The 17,770-nt window shown below is 37.3% G+C and overlaps 1 protein-coding gene across 1 annotated transcript in view; it reads left to right on the top strand.

Moving 5' to 3' along the window:
• CHORDC1 (cysteine and histidine-rich domain (CHORD) containing 1) overlaps positions 1–11,825 on the top strand; it is a 15,033-nt gene extending 3,208 nt beyond the window's left edge. Inside the window, exons 2-11 of the mRNA XM_009881243.1 lie at positions 2,099–2,148; positions 4,186–4,242; positions 4,713–4,873; positions 5,443–5,543; positions 6,517–6,575; positions 7,618–7,688; positions 7,915–8,020; positions 9,678–9,797; positions 10,459–10,521; positions 11,080–11,825. Coding sequence (XP_009879545.1) covers positions 2,099–2,148; positions 4,186–4,242; positions 4,713–4,873; positions 5,443–5,543; positions 6,517–6,575; positions 7,618–7,688; positions 7,915–8,020; positions 9,678–9,797; positions 10,459–10,521; positions 11,080–11,223 — 932 coding nt within the window. The 3' untranslated portion in view covers positions 11,224–11,825. The remainder of the gene's footprint in view (positions 1–2,098; positions 2,149–4,185; positions 4,243–4,712; positions 4,874–5,442; positions 5,544–6,516; positions 6,576–7,617; positions 7,689–7,914; positions 8,021–9,677; positions 9,798–10,458; positions 10,522–11,079) is intronic.
• The last annotated feature ends 5,945 nt before the right edge of the window (positions 11,826–17,770 follow it).

The following is a 17,770-nucleotide window of genomic DNA, read 5'->3' on the forward strand; positions in this document are numbered from 1 at the left end:
TAATCAGATAAGAGTTGTTGGGCTCACAGAGTGAAAACGAGGGACATTTTACTGTCCTCTGGTACACGGAATAGTCAGACTGCTTAGTGGTTAAGTCCCACTGCCTCTTTTTGAGGTACTGCAGAACTCCTGTCTTGGCATTTTCTGTTGTGGAACATGCATGGCCCTCGTGAGATAGCAGTAGAGGGTGGGCTGTCATTTGCTCCATGATGTACTTCCTGCAGAGCGGGCTTCAAGAAGCAAGGAAAAAGGATTGGACTTGGCCAGATTGGCAAACAGATGCTTGCCTATGGCTGACTTGTGAGCTGGAGGATAGCTGTCCCCGAGTTAGTTGATTGTAAGATGGTTTTGGTCTCTAAAAATGTTGTGCTGACTAACAGCACCTCTCTCATTTAAACTCACATGCTTGTGAGGGATTAGAAGTATTAATTTAAGTCTTCGGATTCAGAAATAAACTTTGCTCCAAACAGAGCTTGGTTTTACTACCATGATACTTACGGTGACATACTTTCAGAAAAGAATAACCTCTATTTTTATTTTTATTTGATTTAGCAGTGAAGTCCTGGGTTCTTTATGCAAAATAACCACTTTTTTTTTTTATTTATTTTCCTGTGAGGTTTACGTTTACAAAAGCATTAGCTTTTCATCCTGAAGCTGAAGGAATTGGTAGAAGTTCATGGATATGTATGTAAGTCCAGCTAAATGACTAATGTCCCAAAATTTGTGCCTTTTGAGTTAAGGTGGGAACTGTGATCTTAAAGCAACACGTCTGTTAGACTGTATTGGTGCCTTAGACTTGGGCGCTGAATGTAAAACTAAAGAAAATTATACTAAGGAAGATTTCTTTAAAATCTATGTATTTTAAAAAATGAAAACAACAAAGTTATTTGTCGTTAAGCCCATTTAATATCTGTAGGCAGATTACTAATGCAGTTATTTATCAGTTTTTTCTTTTGCCTCTTATTATGTGAATTCTAATTTTTCACTCTTCTGTTTTGCAGAGGCTTATTATAAAAATTGTTACTGTTTGTGTCACTTAAGTTTAGCTGTTTCTAACAGCAACAAAAAATTTGCTTTAAAGGCTAAAAGACAGCTAGTATTTCCCATAGCTTTAGAGTTAGGTCATTAAAATATCTATGCAGTACATGTCAAAGAGAAGTTATAGTCAGAGCAATTATATTACACTTGAAAAAAATACATGTGTTAAGTGAAAAAGGAACAGTTGCTACATAAAAAGCCGTGGTGTTGAAAAACATCTGTGAATATAAACAGTTCAGTGAATGGAAGTCATGTCTCAGTGTAGTGTTTGTACAGAACCTATTAATAATTAATAGTATTGACATGTCTAAACTGTGTATGTGGAAGACTGGCCTTCAGGTTCAAGTCCTTAAGTGACCTAGGATACCACAAACAGTAAAAAAACAAAGAAGCAGCTAATTATTATGGATAAAATAATGAACTCAAGATTTGTGTTAAGAGAGTTTTTTAACAGAGTGCTTCTAGATAGAAAGCCTTGATTAGGTGCAAATAGATGTATTTGATGCTGTGAACCAGTATTTTATGTCTGTCGGGCAGCCATAGGGCCAGCTTTTTTACTTCTGCTGAATTACTGTTAAGGACTAATTATTGATGAAGGCAAGGGATGGTCCATAGAAAATTTACTCGCTCCATGTGGAGTAGAAGTTTGTCTTAGATGCCTGCTTTCCGTTTAGTGTTTTATAATACAGAAGAAAAAAAATCTGTATTATTTATGTTTAATATGTGCACTCAGAAAACTTGTTCTGTGGAGTCTGTATTTTCATAGAATGGTTTAGATAGGAAGGGACCTTAAAGATCATCTAGTTCCAACCCCTCTGCCATGGGCAGGGACACTTTCCACTAGACCAGGTTGCTCAAAGCCCCATCCAGCCTGGCCTTGAACACCTCCAGGCATGAGGCAGCCACAGCTTCCCTGGGCAACATAATTATGTGCACTTGGGGAAGTGGGACAGCTCATGGCATACGTGAATTGCAAGTGTGAAATTTTTGCTGGGTTTTTGATCAGATCAATAAGGATCTTTGGTATACCTGAATATTAACAATAGTAATTTTCTTCTAGATTCATGCACATATCATCCAGGTGTGCCAGTCTTTCATGATGCTCTGAAAGTAAGTATACAACTGACTTTTTAAGTCTTATCTTTTTTTCCGTATATGTAAAACATCATGCTCTTTTTCCTTTTTAATTTCAAATCGTCCAGCTTATTATGTTTGAGCAATGCCATGAAATTAGAAAAGCAGACTTACTCAAACCTGAAGAAGAAATTAAAAACTGTACTCACATGGTCTAAATGCCATGCAAGTCTGTATGACACGTTTCCTATTCATTGACTTTAGGTGTCTCAACAGTTTAATTAGGTCCTCTGAATAGGTCTTTGGAGGCATTGAGAGGTGTCATACTCTTTCAGTTAATTAACCTGCTTGGAATTCAGACCAGCTGCTTGTGGTCTTATGTGGCTAGTGAACTAATATGTATTTGACATTTGCCTACTGTAGAAAATAAATGTGTTCTATTGATCTGACAATATAGTATATTGTTTAAGTTGGGACTGATCACCCATGCCTCTGATGCAGCTGTCTGGGATTCTTGGGCTGCATCTTCAGTAGGTGAATTAAATATACCTGTGAGTGGTCTCCAGTGCTTAGGTCAACTGCCTAGTCGATATTCATTAGATTAAACTGTTTTCCTGCTTCAGGATCTACTGGATGCATCCGAAATGCCTACAAGGAATTATCTGAGACACGACTGCCAAAACAGTACTAGAAATCATTCTAACAATTTAATAGTTTACGGCCAGAAATCTGGTATCCAGAAATGGAGCCTGGCACTGTTTACTGTAGTAATACTGATGTAGCCTAAGTGACCTTTCTTAGGACACCAAACGGCTATGTAACTGAGCTTTGGGGCAAGCATTTTTCTGGGTATTTAGGAACTGCTTCTACCAGCAGTGCATTTCAACCCTGTCCCATAATGGGGTGTCTTCTGCGCTCGTGGAATCTTGTCAGTGTGTGCTGGGTAGCATGTTTTCTGAGAGCTGTTGCTCATATTGCAGTACATGACTCTGGAATCGGCCATCGTGTGCCACTGGCAAATTGGGACAGATGCCGTTAGATCATGTATGATACAGTTACTTAGACTATGGGTATATGGTTTGTGCAAAATTCTAGTTGTACTTGTAACGCAGTGTATAAAACTTCTACCGAGTTATACAGACAGAAATTATACAGTTACCTCAAAAGCTTGTGTTTACTCCCTCTTAAGTATGCACCATTTTTAAAACAAGTACTACTTTCCTCCCTCTCCTTATCCCATCTCTTGGCCTAGTTAAAAATTTATCATAATTTTGTATGAGCAGTTTTCTTCCTGCCATGAATTCTAGATAATCTAAGTGGGCAGGGTGAACCTTTTGTCTCCTCGACAGTGGAAATAGTTAATATTTTGAGGCTATTTTAGAACCACTTACCTAAAACCCATTGTGTCACACTGCTCAGGCTCTTAAAGTGGTGGTATGTTTATTAGTCAAACTCTTGCCTTTAATAAGATTCTTTGAGTTGTAAGGTACATTATTCACAGCGGCAAGATAATTTTCTCTAAAATTGGATTTCTAGTTTATGTAATAAAACGTGCTCTTGATTGATGTGGTTGGGTGGTTGGCTACGCAATGCAGATATCCAGCTTTGTGGTGGGAAATAAGCAGTTGAAAGACTTCACTGGTACTCAAGGGAAAAAAAAAAAAATCCTCATCATTTTAGGAAGGGGGCCTGTGCATTCTGCCACAGGTGAATCCTAGTCTCAGGTATAGTATTTATTTGGTTTGTTTGTGCGTTACTTTATGAGATAAAGTAACATTTCTGTTTTCTGTTGTACAGAGTTGGCACCTAACTTGTCATGGAAATATTGCCTCGCGTTTACCAAACTTCCTGATAAAAGCAGCATGAGTGAACTAGAAATGGCAGCTCTAACAGCTTTCTCTAGCTTCTAAAAATGCAGATGATGATAATATTGTCCAAAGAAGGGAAGAAAATAATCTCTAATCATGATGTGCTGCCTCTTGTAACGTAGTATAGTTAGTCTGTTGCTTTTTATAAGCTGTTGCCACGTAAGGTAGTCATGCTTGTTTTGTTTTTATTCCAAAATGTTTATAGGGTTGGTCATGTTGTAAGAGAAGAACAACAGACTTTTCTGACTTCTTAAGCATTGTGGTATGTATGGATGATTATTTACAATTTTTATACTTGTCAAATGACAGTGATAAATACTAAATAGTACATGTACTTACATGTTTAAAATTTGCATACTTTTTAAAACTGTCTTAAATCTTGCATGCACTATTTTTCTTGTGGTAATGTTCAAGTCTAGTCTCAATTTCAAACTTCAATGGTTACAGTTCTATCAAAACCTGTTTAGACGGTTGTTATGAATGAAGGAAGGTCAATATTTTTGTTACTTTGCTTGAATATGGAAAGTGTGCATTTCTCTCTAACATACATCCAAATGAACATATTTTGTACTTTAGCTGTAGGATTTCCTTTGCAGCCAATGTTTAGAGTGGGGTAAAGGAGAGGATGGGGCTGAAGAAATAAATCAAGAAAACTTGTTGCAGTTTTTGATAATTTTTAATTGTGCACACAGACTACCCTGCATGTATATAAACATATGCTTTCTGCAATAGGGGTGTACGAAGGGTCCCCATAACAGTGAGAAACCTCCTGAGCCTGTTAAACCAGAAGTCAAAACTACCTCTGAACGAAAGGAGCTAGCTGAACTGAAACCAAAATTTCAAGAACACATAATTCAGGCACCAAAACCATTGGAAACAATTAAAAGGCCAAGGTACAGTACACAAACCTCAGTTTTGCCAGATTGGTGGTCAGTTGGCCAAGTTAAAGCTCGTTTGGTTATTGTGTTATACATCTCATATAGTGTAAAAATTCCCAAATATTGTTTGGTAGCAGTGATGATGATATCTTAAGCTTCAAAATGAGATAAAAGAATTCTGGTTAGGACAAGGTAATATTGGATCTCTCAGCATTTAGCTTCACAGGAAAAAAAAATTGCAGTGTAAAGCCTTGTAGCTAAGAATGCCACTAGCAGTTGTGTTTAGTGTTTTAAACAGATATAACAATAGTTTTAGGGCGCTTCTCTAGATTCCTTAATCTCTCTGGTTTACTTTTATTGTTGTAGAGTATTTAGGATTTCCTATTGAAATCCAAGGCTTCCTTCTAAATTTTGAGTCTTTTTCCATAAACAGTAAGAATTGCCATTTACAAATCTTCTTTCGTTGTTGTTGGAAAGGAGGTTGGAACAGAAGAGTCTTATAGCAAGATTAAAAGTTACTACTTTGTTGTCTGTTGTAAATTATTTTTCATGAAGCTGACATGAATGCATGGACATTTTTTTAGCCCAGATGAGCCAATGACAAATTTGCAGCTGAAAGTGTCCGCTTCCTTGAAGCAAGCACTAGATAAACTGAAACTGTCATCAGAAAATGAAGAGAAAAAAGGTAAGGATATAGGGAGGTTAAGTAGGTATAAGATGCTGATTGTCACACGAATGAAATACTATTTTTTGTTGTTGTTTCTGAAGTGATTATTTTGTGTAATTATGTTCTTGTTCTTAATACCAGTGTAAGGAATGATAATCAAAGTTTAAATGTGAACAGTGTGGAGACTTGGGTGGTAGGAGCAGTATGTTACCATTAAAATTATATGAACTGTCTGTTTTATTAGATTTCCTGGTCAGAATGGACATGATGGGAACATCCATTTCTGAATATATGACTGAAAGAGTTTCCCCAAAAATGAACTCTGCTCCTGTGTTACTGCAAACACGGTGTCATATAAAGCCTTTCATAAACTGGTGAAATTCCTCTGAAGTCTAGTTGGTTTTCCCTCCTCTGTTTTTCCTCTTTTTTTTTCTTCCCACAGTTTATTTGGAATTTGGTTCCACAACTAGACTGCTCCTTAAGAAACACTTTCTAATTTCAACCTGCATTTGCAGCTATTTTAAGCTTTTTTGTTCTTGTGCCAAAATTGTCATTTAGGTCTTCTTTCTACTTGGTATCCAAATTCTTTCCATGTGTGTATATATAGAAAGCAGTTGAAGCCTTTTGCCTTCTTAGTTTTACAAAACCAAACGAGATGAGTGATTGTTCTCTTCCCATATGATAGTAATAATCTTCTTCATCAATGTGTTGGGGGTTTTTTTGCCCCGCTTAAAACAGTGTAAAGGTATAGAACCTAGAATTTGATGCATAGGAAATACAGCTTTTAGAATGTTTGGATAATTTCTGTTTCTTTATACCTTTCTGGCAGACTTCAGTGCCAAGGAGAAAATAGACAGCTTGAGAGGTTGTCGTTTTGGTTTGTTTTTTTTCTAATCTACTCCTTAGCTTGTTTTAATTCTCAATGAAAGCAAAATATTTAGTACGTTATACAGTTCAGTTGCTTTTTTCTATAATATTATTCTGTTTACAGAGGAAGACAGCGATGAAATCAAGATTGGGACGGCATGTAAAAATGCAGGCTGTTCAAAAGTAAGTGGTTGAATTCCACTCTTAGACCCAGCTGCTAAACTACTAAGTTTTGCTTTCCTTTCTTGGGTATTTTTTTGTGTGCTACAAATTGATTTGGAAATGGCACAAAGTACATCAAGCTTAAGAATGCACATTTGATAACACACTTTAGTGTGGACAAATCCGGGCTGTTTTGTACTGTGGACGCAGTAAGTCTAAGATTACTTTTTTTTAAGCCTGTCCTGAACTTCTAATTAGTAAACGTGCCAAACCGATCATACTGATGTGTTTCAACTTAAAATATTAAACGTATAGTATTGGTGAGAGGTGGCTTACTGATAACACTTGAGTTGCTTTTGATAACCTGTCTATAGGTCAAAAGCATCTGCAGATCTTATTAATTAATGCTTCCTGCCAGAACAATCCACAAAGAAATGTTTTAACACTTCTAACACCAAAATTAGTCTTTATATTACATGAATGTTTTTTACACTGACACCCTTGTGTTCTACAGAACGGGACAGTAGAATTAAAATAGGTATTTCACTGGACATCTGACAGATTTTGCATTTTCTGCTGAAACTCTGGTGGGAGGAAAACTTAAAGCAGCCTCTTGTTTGTGTTAGGAAGAACTGATATGATATTCAGTGGCAGAGTTGTATATTGTTTAATGTACTGCCTTGTAAGAATCTATGTGTTTTATGAATGATTAATTTATTTCCTAGTTAAGTACTTGTTTTCTCTGAATATTCAGAGTATTTTTAAAATATCTCTGAGGATTGTGAGTGACCTTTATGAGCATAGAAGATGTCACCATTAATGTACACCATTGGACTAATCAAAGTATAGCTTTTGAGGAGAGCCAGGTTTCAGCCATTCATTTGTGAATGAAGGTTGAATGATTATTTTGAAAAATAGGGCAAGCCATTCAATTTAGATTATTTACTCAAAAGCTTTGTAGTACTCTGTTCAATGTTTCTGTTGTGGGTCATGTTTCGTTTTGTTTTTTCCTTTGGTCCACATCCTGTAACAATAATACACTTTAAATGCTTTGTTTTACTAGACGTACGAAGGACCACACAGCACAGAAGAAGTATGTATATACCATTCTGGTGTACCAATATTCCATGAAGGGTTAGTATTCAGTTAACTTTATTTTTCTCAGTTTATCTATTATGTGTTCCTGCTTTCTTTGTAGATGTCTTGTTTTCATTCTGTATTTCTTCTTCAGTCAAAAATGGCAATACCTGAAGAGGGTATACTAATTTAACAGTACTGTTGCACAAAGTAAGGATCTCAAGTGACTCTGAGTAAATAGTGTCCTAAATATTGTTTGTTAATTACTTTGTGAACTTTCAAGGATGAAGTATTGGAGCTGTTGTAAAAGAAAAACATCTGACTTCAATACGTTTTTAGCTCAAGAAGGCTGCACAACAGGAACTCATGTATGGACTAAAAAGGATGCGGTAAGTAGCATTAATGTTGCATTTTGTAGCTGGCCATTCTGAATTTTGAATACCGAAATGTAGTTAGTAGCTTGATTAGGTTATTACTGTAGTTGAACGGTTACAGATCACTACCTCTGAAATAATATGCAGGATATTATCCACAGCGTGACAACAGAGAAGTGGCATTTGAAGTAGTCTGTGGTAGAAGTATACTTATAATAGGCTACAGCCTTAAGTGGTACATACAGTATCACTGTTTTGTAGTAAAAGTGGGTTTGGCAAATTCAGGGGAAAAAAATAGCAGTCTTTTCTGCTTTGTTAGTTAAGGAAGTCTATGGTATTCCATATATATTCCTTTAAAATAAAATTATTAAAGTCTTGCCTCCCCCAAAGACCACGAAGAGAGCAGCCGTACGTGTGCTTCCGGTTTCATTCAGAGTAGTTGAGTTGTTGTTTAGGTGGGCATGGCAGGGTAGCTAAGGTCAATGAGGTGGAGATGGAAGGGTCCCTCTCTGTCTAGTTTGAATTCTGTTTACATGTCTGACTATTTTTCTGGCCTGAATCTAATTCAGGCTAATCTAATTGGTTTGGCTACCACTATAACAAATAGAGAGAGAGCATCTGTTTAGTTTGTAGGTGTTTCATTGCAGCGTTGGGAACAAACTATAATCAGAAGGTGGAAAGTATTTCTATTCAAGGTTTAAAAAAGTTCTCAGAGAATATTACAGAACGTAATGATGGAAGTGAACACTTCAAAAACATTAGCTGTTTACGTGTTGGATGCAGGTGAACACAAAATTCTTGTTACAAATATATTGTCTATTGCTGGGGCAAAATGAGTTTGATACTGCAAACATCAGTAGCATTTAACAGAAGAAAATCAAGATATATTATAGAAATTGTAGTTCTGTTACCTCATTCTATAACAATTACTTCACAAGTCCTTCCTTTTAGACGTGGAATTGCCTGCTTGCTTTGAAATTTATGTTTGTGTTTAAGAAGTTTTTTCAAATATGGAAAGGAGGGATTAAAAGAAAAAAAGCTAAAGTTGTGAGCCTAAAGCAGGAGAGTAATCTTGTAAAGAATTTACCCAGATGTTTAGAAGCTATGTGTGTATTAGATGTGTGAATATTGAAATAACAGGCTTTTGGCTAACAGAGGTTTTCTGACTTTACCTTTTTTGTTCTTTTGGTTGTTGTTCACTGTTTGTTTTCCCTGCATCAGAGAACAGAGGGTAATAGTAAATATTTTTTTGCAGTAATATAGAAGTTTCTTAGAGTCATGGCTTTCTTTTTCTTTGTTCGGTTCCTTTCAACTATGGGCTGGATAACTGTAGCCTTGGAAAGGAAGATAATCCAACAAGTAACTTTTTTTTTGGGTTGGTTGGGGGTTGTTTTGTTTTGTTTTTCTATCAAAGTGTCTGAGTTTCTTACTGTAGTCTCTGTCATAAGCCTTGATTTTTCTAATGTTTGCAAGGGACCAGTAGCTGAAATACTTAGTAAAAAAAGATGTAAGCAGAGTCTTGCAGTCTTCTGTAAACATGAAATATGGTCCTTTATAAGCTATGCTTATTGGCTATTAAAATAGTCCTGGGCTTTTATCCTGATTAATCTTGTAAAAAATACTCCTGAATGCAATTTTAAGTCTTTTTTTCTGTAACTTTTTCCTTATAAAGGGAAAGAAAGTAGTTCCATGCAGGCATGATTGGCACCAGACTGGAGGAGAAGTGACTATTTCTGTATATGCTAAAAACTCTGTTCCTGATCTGAGCTACGTAGAAGCAAATAGCACAATGGTGAGTATCTACCTTAAGATTTAATTCTGTTTTTAAATTCTTACAGCAGCTTGAAGTTAGGAAGATCTGGCTTCTGCTTTATTTACAACTCAGAGGTAGCAAAAGAATCTTTTTTGAGTTACAGCTTTTTCTTGACTTCTGTGCCTGTTCATATATGTATAGCATTTTTTCCCTTCTGTTTGGAGAAGTGCACTTTTTTTTTTTTAACATTGCAATATAGTATGTAAAAAAAAAAAAAAATCTTTAATTTGACTTTCACAATTAAAACCCAACTGTGACAGTTTTGCATCACCCTATGTGTAAATAATTATAGATTCATAATTTAATAGTATTTGGCTTAATGTAATTTAATATCGTTTGTCACGATATGCAGTTTCACCGTTACTAATATTAAACAAGTGTTAAAATGCATCTCTGATTATTTAATTATGCATTTGAAGGAAATGATACAGCTTCCAGGATGTATATATGGCCACTGTTGACTTTGATACTGTATCAGAGTCTGTTAGAATTGATTTTCACTTCTGTGTCCAAGGCACAATCTGATGACTTTGCTCATTGTAGCATCTGAGTCCTAGTGTGATACATTTTGCTTAAACATACTTGAGGTGTCAAATGTTTTATTAGACTGACAAAATTTTCTGTTGTTTTTCCTATTAAGTTAAATATCCATATTGTATTTGAAGGAGAAAAGGAATTTCATCGCAGTGTGAAATTATGGGGAGTAAGTATAAAAATAATTTTTCTATTAAAAAAAAAAAACCAACCAACAAACCAAAACAAAAAAAAAACCCAAACCACTAACGCTCAGCTTCCTGTCTTTTAAAACAGTTTGGTTTTTCCTCATTACTCTGCTTATTGAAAGATATTCAGTTGCATGTCGTTCAGTAATTTACTTTTAAATCTGAGTCTAATGCCTCGAGTGATCAGGTGTAACATCATAGTTGACACTTCTTTGAGGAGAAGGTGACCTTCTGAGGTCCTTTCTGTGCCAATTTGTCCTAAGATCCCAACACCATGGTAGTGGTGTTGCAGAAGACACTTGATGCTATGTAATTGCATGCTTACGTATGTGTTGGACCGATGTGTATGTTACGTATGCACAGACATACGTTCATAGCTTTGGAATGGGAAAGGGTTGACTTTTCCGGATAACAGAGGGAACTCCATCTACCTAAACATCTATTAAAATTTAGTGATAAGGTACTTTTCCTAACTTAATTCGCAGGTATCTAGCAGTCCGTTTCTTAAATTGAAGTGTGAAATATGTTTTCTGTTGTAGGTAATCGATGTAAAGAGGAGTTATGTGAACATGACGGCTACAAAGATTGAGCTTACTATGAGAAAAGCAGAGCCCCTATTATGGGCAAGTCTTGAATTACCGGTATCCAACGCACAACAAAAAAAAGAGAATTCAGATCAATAATGATTCCAAGAGACAAGTTATTTCCCATTATGAAGTGGTGACTTGCTACTGTAATCAAATATTTAACTTTTATATAGATTCTTTTTTTTTTTTAATGCTAGGTCATATGTTCCAGTCTACAAAGAAATTTGATGCACAGTAAATGGGGGTGTAAACTCGCAGGGTAATAGCTATTTCTGCTCTTGCTCCCAGGAGTATATTTATTCTAGTTGGAGTGTCTCCATGGGGATTTAGAGTGAAAGAGCTATTGCCCTCTGCTTACAGCCTTACCTACCATGCACCAACTATCCAAATAGACATGTTCTCAGTCCACCGCGTGTGTTAATTTTTCAAGTGTTTGGTTTAGACTGGATCTGCTAGGTAGCACATATTAAATTCAGCACGGTTCCTTATGAATCATACAATAATACAGATACAAAGATCTGACACAAAAATCTGAGTTTATGAAGGGATTAGAATACAATTCTACATCTACAATAAAAAGGTACATCAACATAAATATGGAAGAACACTTGTAGACTTGCTTTTTTGTCTTCTGAAACTGAGGTTTGTTTCAATACCTGTTGGCTGTGGAGGGATGGAATAAACGGTATTTTACTAAGGACTTCAGTATTTGCTGACTCTTTTGCTGTCTTTCATGTATAATAGCAAGAGATCAGATTAAAATAAAAACAAAGTTGGCAAGAGGGGAATACTTTATTTTTTTTTCCACTCCTGTACCTTTGGTATTTGAATTGTTAAATATAGAACTGAACGGACAGTGAAATCGCTGAATAACTCAGCATCTCAGCTCTGGAGAATATACAAACAGCAGACTCTCTTAAAATTACCAAGGTGTTGTATATATTTGACAGTCTTTAGAATGTATATTCTGTCCTGTTCTACAACATTCAAAATTATGAATATTTTTTCAAAGTAAGTTGATACGTGTAGTAGGAGAAGACAGTACACACTGTAGGAGTCTCAGGAAAATTATTTCCGTATAGATATGCATAGCTCTTGTTCCTGAGGATGGTAATCTGAGAACTAAATTTATCTACAGGACAAATCTTAGGAGAAGCAAATAACAAGCTTTAAAACGTCTTGTTCAAATCACAATTGTACCTTTGAATTAAAATATTACTTCTTTTGAACAGCATAAGCAAAACACTGTAATTAGAAATCAAGACCTTATTTTTGTTTTCAGTTCTCCATCAGTAAAGATTTGTGGCTGAAAACAGGATAAAGGTGAGACTTCTATCCAAGCAGCAACTCATGCAGTTATGCTGCTTTCTACTTGAAATAGTTGCTAAATTTGGGGTTGCAGCTGAAAGAAAAACAATGTTTTTGTATAAGAAGTCATGCAAAATGTGTGCCGTTGTTTATTGTGCCAAAACTTACATATGTAAACAAGCAATCCTGTGGACTGTTGAAACCTGTGGATGCTCTTCTGTCTGCCTTGGCAGACCTGGAATAATGCCAGGAGAAACACAGGATGCAGTAAAGGCATTCTGAAGTTAAATATTGATTTCTAAGAAACTTACAGTTTTCCAACGGTTATAATTTGACTTGAGCTCAGAGTTCTGTCTAGCACTGCTGGAAATCCTACTTCGTGCTTAACGTAGTAGGAAATACATTACCAAAGAAACCATCCCCAAGCACCAAGAAAGAAACACCAGTGCTGTGCATACGAAATTTGTTTTGGTGCTGCTTTACCTTCAAGATCCTGTTTCCTCATTGACTTGGAGGGAGCGTGGTTGCTCACTCCCTTGGGCCCCTGTTACAAGTTGCAGCTCTAAGTCCTGCCTAAATGATTCTATTAACCTCTGATAATGCCTTCTATTTTTCTTCTGTTTTTTTTTTAATAAATTTGGAAATGTCAGGTGCTCTGAAGTCATAGTGTACAAGCTTACAAAAATGTATGTCTGCAAATGGTCCTCCAAAGTTGAACGGGTGTTCCCTGATGTGCTCTGAACCAACAAGTGTATCTCTTGTTAGTACAATACTGAGAACAGTCCCGTCAGTGGATGAAAAATTCTGGATAGCTGTGGCTACTGTCTGGGTTTGGGTGCAGAACTCTGAACTTGGACAGCAAAATGAGCAGCGTTTAAATGCCAGGATAAAGTTCTGATTTGACAGGCTGCTTCAAATGTGTGTCCATCCACATGGATATATATAAATACCCTAAATATCTTCTGGTTTCCCCTTTTTTTTTTTTTTTTTTATTTTCGGTTTATTTGCATCCTCACATGCAGTAAGTTTGCATCATGTAAAATCCATTTTAAAGAACTACAAGGAAAATGGGATTTCTTGAGAAAACAGAATTTCTGTTTTAAAGCAAGTTGTATGCTCCCTTAGTATGGAGAGAAATGTGGATGAGTGGACCTTCTGCTGTTGATGCTGACGGCTTTGGGAGCTCCAAACTATTTGTTACAGTCTTCTAACACACGTTCTGCTGGTAGCTGAGTCAGCTTGGTCATAAGTAGAAGAAAGCTCATATGAACATTGTCTTCGGTTTTGCTTTTTATTCATTCCTCCTCTTTTCCTGTTGTTCATACTTTCAGCAGAAAATTAAACATACTTCAGGAGTTCCATAATGACTTTTCCCCATCAGTGACAATAAAATCACTTTTAAAATTCAGCCATTTAAAAAAGCAAGGAAACAAACAAACAAACAAAAAAAACAGCTTTGATCAGACAAGAAGCTATTGGTTTTACAAATAACAGCCTCGTTTTTCTAAAGCCTGTGGTGGTTTTCAAAACAGAAGGGTAAACTTTCAGATGGTGTTGACTGCCGTAAGTCTCTTGTTTGACTGCGTTAATTAGCAGCCTTTTATAACCAGGTGTCTGCATCCATCATCCAGCTGCAAAAGCTGTGTCGCTTACCGAATGCGAGTGCTTCGAGCAGTCGCTCAGCACACGGCTGTGCGACCCTGCTGTTTCGTGAAGTGACATCTTGGCGCGGATATTGGTAGCTGACGCCTCAGTGGAGTTTTGGTTTGGGTGTAACTTTTACTAGTAAGCGCGAAGAGAAGCTGAAACCAGCTGCAGGATACCAAACCGATCCCGGTACTTCTCAAAAGCAAAATTTGAAAACTAAGCAGAGCAATTTTTGATCTCTTAGGCTTAATAAAGTACAAACAAGTAGGTACTGGAACACTTGCCGTTAAATGTATCCTTTTTTTCGTGTTTTCAGAAGTTGTGCTGTATTTAACAAATCGGTTAAGGTGCTACAGTCTAGTTATATTTTTATAATTAACGAGTCGTTAAAAGCTGTAGTGTGTTTCAGTATGGGTTTACACGTCACACGTGTAGACAGCGTATTGCACGTCTCAGAACTGACTGCCCGAGTGCACATAAAACTTCTTCACAGTCCCTTTTTCATACAAAATACTGAGCGGGTATGCAAATCTGTGACAGAAATCTTAATCTTTTCCATCACGTATAAGCCCATTTTGCTACTTAGCATTACATACGCAACATTTCGTGGAGGAGGAGGAATTTCTTTTTAATGTTAATAACACTGTTAAGCCCTGGGCTGCTCAGCTGCTCTGACTCTTAGGTTTTACATGGCACTGATAACTTGACAAAAAAAATCTTCCATTGGATGATCTCCTGGAACATGTACATTATCAAGTCACCATTTCAGTAGTTTAGGGACTAGATTTAATAGGAATTTTGCCTTGAAAAAAAACCACTTATTCTACATAACCATGCATTTTTTGCTTGCGTTCTTTAAACATGGCATGAGTATCGGTTACATACTGTACCTGTTAATCATAAAAATTTTTTATCTCCGTTCAGGAACGAGATCCTTTTTAAAGTAATGAGTTACGTGTCTGGAACACTGTTTTAAGGTGGTAATAATTTTGCTGTTATAAGAGTCTTGAATTACAGTTGAAGGGGGGAAATGTCTTTTTGCATGGTTGTTTGATTCTGCACATTCATAAAACATGCAGAAATTAATCTCATGTCTTCATGCTCTGTTTTTTTGGGTTTTTTTTTTCCTAAATGTACTCAATAAAATTCTTATTACACGCTGGTTGCATTTGGGGATTTTTTGGACTTCTTTTGTTACGGGAGAGAACTTCCCTTTGAACTTGCGACAGGGTTGGCGAAATAAAATGCAAGTGGGCATTTTCCACAGGTCGGTTTATATAGGAGGGAAACTCTGCGGCAAAAGGTGTTTTTTCCCCACCCCGCGCTTGCTTTGCCCGTCGCTTTCTGACACAACGGCCCCGCACAGCCAGGCGGGTTGTGCAGCGCCCGGGGGAAGCGTGGCTGCTCCAGCGGGGGTCTGACTCACCCACGGAGATGGTTCTGCCCAAGCATTTTGAGCTGTCACAAACTTATTGGAATAATTCCACATATGTTTGGGCTGTCCCTAGGAATGCTGAAGATGCTATAGCTCTGCTGTTTGTTTTTCTTTCCTATTTTCTTGGAGGGTTTTTTTGAAAAAACCTCTGGTGTTACCGCAATGGAGAGAAAAAGGATTCAGTTCTTGGGGCCTGATGTTTTCTGCAGTAGTCAAAACACTGTTTTCTCAAAATTTGGGTAAGTGTTTTAACCAAAGATAATGAAGATGCTGTCACAGACATCGCAAACTAATGCAGAGTTTCTGTGCCAAGTGATCCTTCGTCACGCAAATTCCATTTTTGAGTTTGCAGAATGAGGGGTCAGTGCAGGGGAGGAGGACAGGCCGGCAGCGTGCGCGGCTTAAGACTTCTCCAGGCAGCACAGATTTCAACTCATCTTCATAAAGTCTACATTTTTTCTGTTGGAACTGCTGAACGTTTTGTTTTCCTGACGCAACGTTGGCCTGACCAGGAGTGAAGAACCACCGTACGTGACCGCCGTCAACCGCATGTGTGGTCGGTTCTGTGAGGCTCAAAGGACAGGGCTGGAGGGACGGGCACTGGGGACCTCCTGGAAGTGCGTGAAATGCATCAGCGGGGTTTTCTTCAGCCAAATTGATCAACCTGTATGAGGACTGGTTCTGGCCATCCAGAAAAGGCACTTTTTTTTTTTTTTTCAGCCAGCGCGCTTCTGTGTGAGAAGGAATCCTCCTCGTGAATAAAACATTTTTGTTACCTACTGGAAACAAGTATATGAAAAATTAGTTCCTGGTTAAGTATTAATAAAAGCTGCATTGCAACATAAGTCATTCCAAGCTGGTTGGAGGCAGAGCCGTTGCCTTACAACCACCTATGAAATATTTTTAGTCCAAAAACTTTGTTCCCTGGAATGTGTTTTAAATTTATGGTAAATACCGATAGCGTAATATTACTGCTGAATTCAGTGCTTGGAAGAAAACTACCTTAATGTGCTTCCAGCCCAATATGCTTAACCTAAGTTGTTCTTATTGAAAATCAGAGTCATCCATAAGAAGCAGAGTTGATACTGAGCACTTCTACACCCCAAGGGACTGATTATTTTTTTTTTTTTAAAGAATGCCTTGTAATCAAGTTATATTGTTGCATACACAAACATTAACCCAAACTTTAAATTCTCTGCCTTCATCTGGGAAAGCCGTTAACATTTGGAGTGTCTACTCGGGAGCAAAACCTACAATAAAAGTGTTTGGTTCAGAATTGTTCTTTAATTGTAGCTCTGCGAATCGGAAGCCTGTCAGCACTTCTGTTACCAGATTTTTACTTTCATGGATATATAAATTAACCAGGATGCTGATGCTTTCCAAGAGCAGTTAACAGCTGTAAAGAAGATGAAGCTGCGACAATGAACGGAGAATATTAAAATGTAGTTGAAAATAAATTTTTAACAGAAGCTTTCACACATTTATAGATAAATGAAATAGTTCTTAGAAAACATACCAAGACTTGTCCTGTCTTGAGTGGCCACCGCCGCCCAAACCATGGCAGGACTGAAGGTTAATAGAGACCAACGACTCCAACTGTGAATGAGCCAAAGCCGTGAAGCTTTTCAGATCACTGTTTTATAATTGTATCTTTATAGAGATTCCCCTTGTTGCTGTGTGCTTCGTGAGCATTGTTCAGCATTTCTTCTTTTGCTGTAATTTCTCCTCAACAATATTTTACTTTAGAATGCAGACAATCAAGTTTATTGTGTTTGTTATTGAACCGTTATATTGCTGCACGTGGCCCAAAGACCACAGTGTGGTTGGGACTTGTACAATGAAAAGTGGCCAAAAACTTCAACATGGTTGAGTGGCAGTACCACAATGTTGAGCACACAATTCTTAAGCTGAAGCATGTGTCATTTTAATGAGTTTTTACATTTCACAGTTTTATTTGGTTTATCTTAAACTGTCCCATAGGGGTACTTAAGTAAACAACTTTTCCAGTACCTAAAGGGGGCCTACAGGAGAGCTGGGGAAGGACTGTCATGTAGTGACAGGATGAGGGGGAATGGCTATAAACTGGAAGAGGGCAGGTTTAGATTAAACATTAGGAAGAAATTTTTTACTTTGAGGGTGGTGAGGCACTGGCACAGGTTGCCCAGAGAGGTTGTTGAGGCCCCATCCCTGGAGGTGTTCAAGGCCAGGCTGGACATGGCCTTGGGCAACCTGGTCTGGTGGGAGGTGTCCCTG

Source organism: Charadrius vociferus, unplaced genomic scaffold, assembly GCF_000708025.1.
Source record: "Charadrius vociferus isolate BGI_N301 unplaced genomic scaffold, ASM70802v2 scaffold1, whole genome shotgun sequence".
Lineage (NCBI taxonomy): Eukaryota > Metazoa > Chordata > Aves > Charadriiformes > Charadriidae > Charadrius > Charadrius vociferus.